The sequence below is a fragment of the Sciurus carolinensis genome, chromosome X, assembly GCF_902686445.1.
Source record: "Sciurus carolinensis chromosome X, mSciCar1.2, whole genome shotgun sequence".
Lineage (NCBI taxonomy): Eukaryota > Metazoa > Chordata > Mammalia > Rodentia > Sciuridae > Sciurus > Sciurus carolinensis.
The window spans coordinates 131,236,969-131,246,437 of record NC_062232.1 but is presented as its reverse complement, the minus strand read 5'-3'; the positions used below and the strand labels follow the sequence as shown (position 1 = coordinate 131,246,437).

Below are 9,469 nucleotides of genomic sequence, written 5' to 3'. Positions count from 1 at the left end.
AATGAATAAATAAATAAATAAATAAATAAATAAATAAATAAAGTTAAAAAAAAAAAACTAAGTTGACACATCGTAAGTTGGGGATCAAATGTAAACAAATTTTTCTTTATCAAAATTTAAAGCTTTGTGTTTCAAAACACAGCCTCAAGAAAGTGAAAAAAAGAACATACATAATGGAAGAAAATAGCTGTAAAAATATATCTGATAAGGGATTTTTATTGACAGTACATAATTTTTATAACTCAATAATAAAAAGATGACTATTCAACATTTTTCCAGAGAAAAAATACAAATGACCAATAACAATGTAAAAATATGCTTGACATCCATCAATCATTAGGAAAATGCAAATCAAAATGACAAAGTACTTCACACCCACTAGAATGGTTAGACTGAAAAAGTCAGGTAATAACAAGTGTTGAAGAGGATACAACTGCAAATGGGAATGTAAAATGGTGCAACCATTGTATACAACAAAGAAATAAACAGAGATGCCATAGGACTCAGAAATTCCACTCTCAGGTATACACCTCAAGACACTCAAGACAATTGAAGACAGATACTCAAAGTAAAATTTGTTCATGAATGTTTACAGCAGACTAATTCACAAAAGGTGGAAAAATCCTAAAAGTCTACTGATGGATCAGTGGATAAACAAAATGTGTTCTGTCTGTACAATGAAATATCATCCAGCCATAAAATGTAATGAAATATAGTTTCCTTCTGTATCCTCAAGGGGCTTTTTCCCAGGATTCCCTTCAGATGCCAAAATTAGTGATGTTCAAATGTCCTATATAAAATGGCATAATATTTGCATATAATATATGCTCATTGTCCCATAGAGGTAAAATCATTTCTAGGTTATTTATAATACCTAATACAATATAAATGCTATGTAAATTATGTGCTATGCTATATTGTTTAGGGAATAATGACTATACTAACAATAATTTCTAGTTGTTCATTTTATTTATTTATTTATTTATTTATTTTTTTTTTTTTTGCGGTACTGGGGATCGAACTCAGGGCCTTGTGCTTTCGAGGCAAGCACTCTACCAACTGAGCTATCTCCCCAGCCCTAGTTGTTCATTTTAAATGGTAAATTGTTAACTGTACATTAATAAAGCTGGTCTGAGAAACAAAGTAAAGCAATGATAAAGCAGTACACATAAAAATACAAAAGAAAAGAAGAGACAATTCCCAGAAAAGGAATGCAGAAGACATGGTGTTGACCTCAGTAGTACTCAAGGAAATGTAAAAGAACTACAGCTGTAGCAGATTGGCAAGAATTAAGAAAGAATGAAACATACGATGCTTGATATACTGCAGAAAAATGGTCTTTTCGGGCATTACTGGAAAAAATTATATTACTGAATATTTTTGGAAAGTATAATGCTTATATCCATTAAAGTTAAAAAAAAAACAAAAACTTACACTCTTTGACTTCCTGATCTCTCTTTTAAGACTCTAGCTCAAGGAAAAGAAGTATCAGTGAGTGTACATAAAAGAATCTTCATAGCCGGGTGTGAGGCAAAAGGATTGCAAGTTCAAGGCCAGCCTCAGAAACTTAACAAGGTCCTAAGTAACTTAGCAACATCCTGTCTCAAAGTTGAAAAGAATAAATAAATAAAGGGGCTGGGAATGTGGCTCAATGTAAAGCACTCCCAGGTTCAATCCCAGAACCCCCCAACACACACGAAAGAATATTGAAGAATTTTTATGGCAAAAAATAAAATGAGTTGGAAAAAGACGGCTCTGAAGGTTTACTGATTGCAAAGATCGAGTTTCAGGGTAAGAATCCAGTTTGTTCCAATATTTAAAAAAACAAACAGCAATAAACGTGTACGTATGTTCGCATGTTTATGTGAGCATGGAAACACGTGCAAACAAATATATAATCATAGACCTTTGCATACATTTTTGTAATGTTTCATTAGTTTCAATGAAAAGGAATCACATTTGCAATTTAAGCGGTAGAGAAAATTTTAAATTAAGAAGAGAGTGGATAAGGTAATTAGAAAGGAAGTAAATGCGCTATTCGCCAGTCCGTTTTTGTGTGCGCTCCTCTTACAGACAGTGCGGTGGCCGAAGCGTCGCGTCTACGCGGGGTATTACAGTAACCCGGTTGTCAGTGATGAGTCAGAGTGCGTGGTGCTGATGCTGCTGCCATTTCATCACCTTTGCGAGCGCAGCATCCATCCTCCGCTCTCCTGGCGCCTGGGCCTACCTCTCATCGGGCTCCCAGGCCAGCGATGAGCTCGTGGCCAAGCTAGATCGGGACCAAGCCGTCCTCTCCGAGGCCTCGGCGGGGCACCGCGTCCCGCCGACCCCCGGCCTGGGCCAAGGAGACCTGCCAAGCCGCGGCCATGGAAGCCATCTGGCTGTACCAGTTCCGGCTCATTGTCATCGGGGATTCCACGGTGGGCAAGTCCTGTCTGATCCGCCGCTTCACCGAGGGCCGCTTTGCTCAAGTTTCGGACCCCACCGTGGGGGTGGATTTTTTCTCCCGTTTGGTGGAGATCGAGCCAGGAAAACGCATCAAGCTCCAGATCTGGGATACCGCGGGTCAAGAGAGGTTCAGGTGGGAGCTCAGTCTGGGCCCGTGAGCAGTGGGAGGGTCTTCAGAGCTTGCAAACCCCTGGGGAGAGAGGACTTCCTGATTCTAATCGCGGTGCAGGGGGTAACAACCAAGGGTCAGGGGGATTCTGCTGAAACCCACTTAATGCTACTCAGGAGTTCAGTGCAGGAAAGCCCAGTCAATAGCACATTGCTTGCACCACAACTCCATCAACCTGCCCTATGTAACATACTTTCAAAAATGTTCCAGATCATCCTAACATAACTAACAGCTATAGATAGAAGAGAGGTGACAGATGATAGATACATAGATATAGATGGATGCATATTATCTTATTTCTGTATCTCTGTGTGTATATATGTATGTGTTTGTGTATATATATGCTGACATATGTCCTAACATAAACGAAATAGGAAATAGTTACTGATGATTGATTCTTGCAACCAGCATACAGTGATCATCAACTATGTACTAGTCACTGGGTTTGTTTCTGAGGAAACAGTGTGAAGACACTCCATGCAATCAAGATTATGCCATGCAATCAAACCAGACAGGTCCCCTTCCTTCTTGGAACATGAGTTCTAGCCTTGGGAGGGGGAATAGAAAATAAGTAATTACACAAAAGAATGCCTTGTTTGTATTTGTATGCCACTCCCACATAACACTTGGCACTTAATGAGTAATCAATGAACATGTTTAATTTTCTCTCAGAACTCTTTGCTTTCCCTTTGTAGTATGTATTATTTATAATGACACGTATGAATACACAGAAAGGAAAGTTAACTCTAAAAGATAAGGCCCAAGCAAAGGCAGGAAATGCCCAGGGATAGGAAGTAGAAGAAATGAAGACAGGTGAGAGAGCACAAAATACACACAAAGAACTTTACAGAAGATAGAATGAACTAGAGTCAGGTACATCCGCAGAAACCAAAACAAAAGAACTGAATAGCCCCTGTCTGTGATCATTTATTCATTTATCTCTTGAACACTAGTTGAGTACAGAAGATAGAGGTTTGGTAATTAAAGAGGGTTAGGGGAAACAATCACAAACTTTAGTTATCTCTAACTCCTCACTTCTACAAACAACACTGCAACAAATAGCTCATTCAAGTTCACTTTGCATTTCTCCTAAGTGAAAAAATCATTTGCACGTGTTGTTTTGGAAATTCTTTATGAACAACCTGTTAATATTGCCTGCTTCTTTATTGGGCAATACTGATTTGTAAGAGTTCTTTACAGATTAAGAATATTAACCCTTTTCTGTTATGCATGTTGTAAGATATTTCCCAGTTTGTCATTTATATTTTCACTTTAAGATTTTTAAGCAAAGATTTTAAGTTTTATGTAGCCTTATGTTGCACTTAGAAAGGGCCTCATAACTTTCTTTGCTAAATATTCAAAAACCACTAATAATGTATTGTTGAGTTTGACATGCTTCTACAGCTTGCTTCTTAATTTCTTGAATCAAGCTTTTTATAAATCAGAATCTTCGCTCATGTCTAATTTTCTAGTATACCTACCATTCTCCAAGAATCTTCAAACATAAGGGAGTTAGAAATATTTTCATTCCCTAGGACTGATTTGCCAATTATGGAGACTTGAACTTGTCTGTAAGCTCTGCCCTTACCACCATCTAGCTTGGACAATGTTTGTTCTATTAATGTTAGGCCATTTCCCTTAAGCCTTAGGGTATTAAATCCTTCGTTGTTTACCTTCTTCATCCAAGAAGACATAAAACCTACAAATAGACATAGATCAAAGATTACAATAGTCTAAGGCATAGTACAATATACATTTATAATGAGGCTCATTAAATCTATAACTTAAAATATGTAAACTTTCTTCTGTTTAAAAAGTATAGCAAATATATAATAGGTTTTAGAAATATTTTAATTACAATGATTTAAATTAATATAATTTTAAGGGTAAGTTTTAACTATTAAGGCAATTTTCTCATCTGCACAAGATACCCATGTTGTTATAACTTCTGTTAACTGTCCTAAATTTTTTTATTCTTAAAAAATCATCTTTCAACTACTAGCATTTATAATGAACTTTCCATGTCACAGAACACTCTGACGCCCATTACTTCATTTTACTTCAAGATAACCATGTGACTTAGGTATCATATTTTGCAGAACAGCAAGTCTCTGTCAATTATTCAGATTTGGGAGTGGGAAAGTTAGTTGTATATCTGCCTAAAGGTAGGAAACAGAAACTCAGTCATCTCCCAGGGTCACTTTCCAATACTGAACCAAGGGAAATGTCTGAAACTCATTTCTAGAAAATACAATCCCCAAACTTCACCCAATTAAAGCTCCCATATCATTATTTTTATGGAATGGCACTTGTGTTCTGTTGTTTAAAAAAAGAAAGCACTTTTACTAAAGTACCGTGTCAGTTAACAAGAACACTAGAAAACACTGCTTCGATGGAGTGCAGAAGATTGGGCACAACCTTTATTCTTTACTTCTTTCTTGTGTTTTAGATCCATCACTCGCGCCTACTACAGGAACTCAGTAGGTGGTCTTCTCTTATTTGACATTACCAACCGCAGGTCCTTCCAGAATGTCCATGAGTGGTTAGAAGAGACCAAAGTACACGTTCAGCCCTACCAAATTGTTTTTGTTCTGGTGGGTCACAAGTGTGACCTGGATACACAGAGGCAAGTGACTCGCCACGAGGCCGAGAAACTGGCTGCTGCATACGGCATGAAGTACATTGAGACGTCAGCCCGAGATGCCATTAATGTGGAGAAAGCCTTCACAGACCTGACCAGAGACATATATGAGCTGGTTAAAAGGGGGGAGATTACAATCCAGGAGGGATGGGAAGGGGTGAAGAGTGGATTCGTACCAAATGTGGTTCACTCTTCAGAAGAGGTTGTCAAATCAGAGAGGAGATGTTTGTGCTAGTCAGCCCTTTTACTTCCAAAACATGCTGTCCCGTTTGAACTTAAAAGTGATTGAAACAAATAGAATCTTTATGTGACTGAAGAGAACTCAATCTTTCCATACCAAGTGCACCTCCTTCCTGGGGGTTGGGAGGGTGCTGACAGACCCACATGTGGGTAGATGGGGGAGCTTGGGTGCTGTGATTGAGAGATTAAATTGCTGACATGGGTTGGGTCACACACTGTTTTGTGGCCTGTACTTGGTAATGGCTGCTTGTGTGCCCTCTGTGGACCACATGTTAAGGGCCTGGGGTTTGGGAAGCTAGGCCCTAGAAAAACACACTACAGACCTACAGACAGGACAACTGTTCCTTGATATTTAAGCTTATTCTTAGGTCATGAACACAAAGAAATATGTAAAGGGAAAAAGCATCGCATTGGGAATAACTAACATAACTAAAAAAGAGTAAGAGATCAAGTTACTCAATGAGAATATCTTATGCCAAATGTGTGTGGTGGTTTTGGTTAAAAATTACCAATTAGCTTCTAGAAGTTCACCTGTAAAATCAAGGGCATGGACCAGCTTTTTGCTAAGGCCCTTTCAAGATCTGATATCCTAGTAAAAGTGATATGAATGTGAAAAAGGAGACCATTAACACACTTATTATCACATTTGAGAAAATGTACACCCTTATGATAGAGTTACCAGCTGTGTCAAAGAAGTTGTCCTGTGCAAGTAGAACAAGAAAACACCATAATCTAATTGCCCTTTCACCTCTGACCACACATGGAGTTTCACTGCATTGACAACTGCAATCCGGAAGTAAACAGCATGTCTGCTTCTTCAGGTATCAGAAAGTGACAACATAGGGATTGTCTATGAAAAGAGCCCTGAGGCAAACCCTAGTTCATCAATCCTGCTCAATAAGAGGCACTGTTAACTCTTACAAACACATTATAATCACTTACATAATTTATTTGATCATCATAACAGGTCTGTGAGGTTTTGGTCCCCATTTTACAGAATAGTAATCTAACAGCCAAGCTTAAGGACTCCTGACTCACAGTTCATATTACTGGATCTGACTGATGAATAAATGATTAATTTGTTTACTTTGGAAGACATAATGACTGTAAATAAATGTTCTCTATGTGTTAGGATATATTTTCCTTATTAATTACAACCCAGCTATAATCCTAAGGGAACCTCAGAATGAATCAAAGGTAAAGTCCATTCAGGTATTATTGACAAGAGGGCTTTAAATGAGTGATTAATTGCACAATGAAAATACATTACAACTGTGTGGACTATACCACTGAAACACAATGGACATTGTATTGAAAGGAACCAAATACAGCAATGGGGAATGGAATGGAGAGAAAAAATAGTCACCCCACAATGACCTTGGCCACCTGTCTGCCATATACCCACACTGGGTTCCTGTCTACCCTAGAGAGTCAGCTCTTAATTCTCAGGTGAACAGCTAACTGCATCAGCAAATTGAAATGGCTGGCTTGAAGGTTCCATTATCTTCTTGAAGAGAGATGATGCTTTAAATTACTTTTGGGATTGTAGCCAGTTCAGCCAGGCAAAAGCCATACTTTTAACATTGAGAACACTATTCTGATTAGAGTCAGGATTCTTATAATCATTGTGGTAGGAAAGTGTAAGGATGACAAATTGCTTTGAGTTATCATCATGGACTTCAGTATGAATGGGACTGAATCTGAAAGTTTGGGAATTTGCTTCAGCCAGAATAAAGAAGTCAAATAAGAAAATTATAAAAGATCACTCGGCCACCTGTGTTCCAACTTGGATGAGTAAACCACTTTGACCAATTCACAGCATCTGAATTGTGATGACCAATTCATCACAAGTGAACTGAACATTTTCTCTATATTCATTTCACATAACCAGGCTTGGGTAGAGTATGTTGTCAGTTTCTTTTGTAGAAGGCAAACAAAAGATGGTTAGTTAGTTCAATACAAAATTTCAACTACTAATGTCTAGATTATTCTGAAAGCAAGATTATCCAGTGGATAAATAAGAGTTGATTAGGTTCTTGACAAAAAAAAAAAAAAGGATATAACTAAACCTTCTCTGCAGTTTTCTTGACTACAATACATTAATTGTATACGTTCCCATTCCTGGTATTTTATAAGCAGGTGTTTAAAATACTCAGCATAGATCCAGCAGAGGTGGCTGAACTTAATTGCTTAAATGAGTTCTAGAAATTTTAAAATCATTTTAGTAGAATTCAGTGCTATTGTCACTGCAATAAGTGGGTTTTAGAAAATAAGTGTGAAAAATCAGGTGTTAATATAATACTAAGGATAAAGCTTTAGAAGCTATTTTACTACATAGGTAAAGAAAAGATTAACTTGTAACAAAGATTACAACTGCATGTTGGATTAGATTGTCTTATATTCCAGAATAAAATGTACTGTATACTTTTCCTCACTTTGTTGTGCACTGTAATGAAATGTGAAAAATTCTCTATTTAGTTGTATGTGAATGAAAATATGCTTGTATTTAGTAAAATTATTGATTATGTGACTGTGAGATTCTAAGTGTGTGTTGTAGCTATTTCCAGAATTTGTCACTTCAGTGCAGCAACCACAGCCAAGGATATCAGTAAGGTATGACACATACTTTGCACAACAGTACTCACCAGTATCTCAAAGCCAGAAAGATGATATAATTTTCAGAAGTTTTATTACCATGATATCAAAAGTCATAAAAAACTTCATGGTCAGCCCATGACAATATGGGAAAAGTTGGGCCTGTTAAGCCTAAATCTTCATTATCACAATTTTTGATCAAGAACTTTAATTATGTCACCAGGTAATGGATGATGACTATGGGCTTCCCTGGAAAGTGTTTTCTAAGACTAAATTGCATTGGAGTTTTCAAATCCTACTGTGGCATGCTTTTCGTGCCAGGATCACTTGCAGTATAGGTTCCAGATTGGAACAGAATCATTTAGGGCATTTCCCGTACCAGGGTTGATAGTACACATGTTGGGGAGGATGTAAAAGGGAAGATGTTTGATTCCTCAATAAATGGCAACTCTTTCCTTCCATTTATTCCAAAAACCTTGTAGTTATTCATCCTTAGCTCCTTTTTTTCATAGTCTACATCTAATCTATCTGAAAATTATGGTATCTTTACCTTAAAAGTATAACCAGAATCTTTTCAACATTGTCACTGCTAATCTACTTCTTACTTAGTGATTGTGATAACTGGGGTCCCTGCAGTCACTCTGGTCCCCAAAACTCATCATCAGTTTATTCTCTACACAGCAGTCAGAGGAAACCTGATAAAACTTTACTTATAAGAAACAATCTACTCATAGTTCTCCAATGGTTATCCATTTTACTCAGCTTAAAACACAAATGATCTAAAGAAAAACCAGCCCTTAAAAATGAATTCCATCTTCATCCCACCACCTCTGTAACCTCATTTCTTACTGCTTATCCCTTGTTCATTTTTACTCCAGCTATATAACTTCCTTTCCTGTCCTGCAAACATACTAAGCACATTAGCCACCTTAGGGCTTTTATACTTGCTCTGTCCTGGTATGTCTGCATGAATGCTCCCTGACATCCATCAAGTTCTGGAATTAGCAGCTTCCAGATCCTGGGGAAGATGTGGCTCCAGAAGCCATTGCTGACAGCTCAACCTAGAGTCTTACTCTTTAGACCTCCCAGGAGAACAATAAAGTTCATTGTTTACAAAAAAAGGGAAAGGAAAGTTTAGGAAATAATGGAGATCCTAGACATTACAGTTTCACAGGAAGGAGTGAACAGTAGCATCATACTACAGCAGTGAATTCAGGAAGACAATGTACCCATAAGATTTGAAGGAGCGGGAAGTCATGATCATATTATTGTTGGTGAAATGATTTCTGCCTTCACCAAACCTCTCAGGAATTTGGGGTTCTCATTTCTGTCAGAGGTCAATGTGTTTTTTTTTCTCTCCATCCTTTCCCCAATTA

General features: G+C 37.5%; 1 protein-coding gene across 1 annotated transcript; it reads left to right on the top strand.

Moving 5' to 3' along the window:
* The first annotated feature begins 2,140 nt into the window (after nucleotides 1-2,140).
* Rab39b (RAB39B, member RAS oncogene family) lies at nucleotides 2,141-8,028 on the top strand. Its single transcript, XM_047536253.1, has 2 exons — nucleotides 2,141-2,581; nucleotides 5,067-8,028. The coding sequence occupies exons 1-2, from the start codon at nucleotides 2,367-2,369 to the stop codon at nucleotides 5,491-5,493; spliced, it is 642 nt and encodes a 213-aa protein (XP_047392209.1). The 5' UTR covers nucleotides 2,141-2,366; the 3' UTR covers nucleotides 5,494-8,028.
* Nucleotides 8,029-9,469: the final 1,441 nt, after the last annotated feature.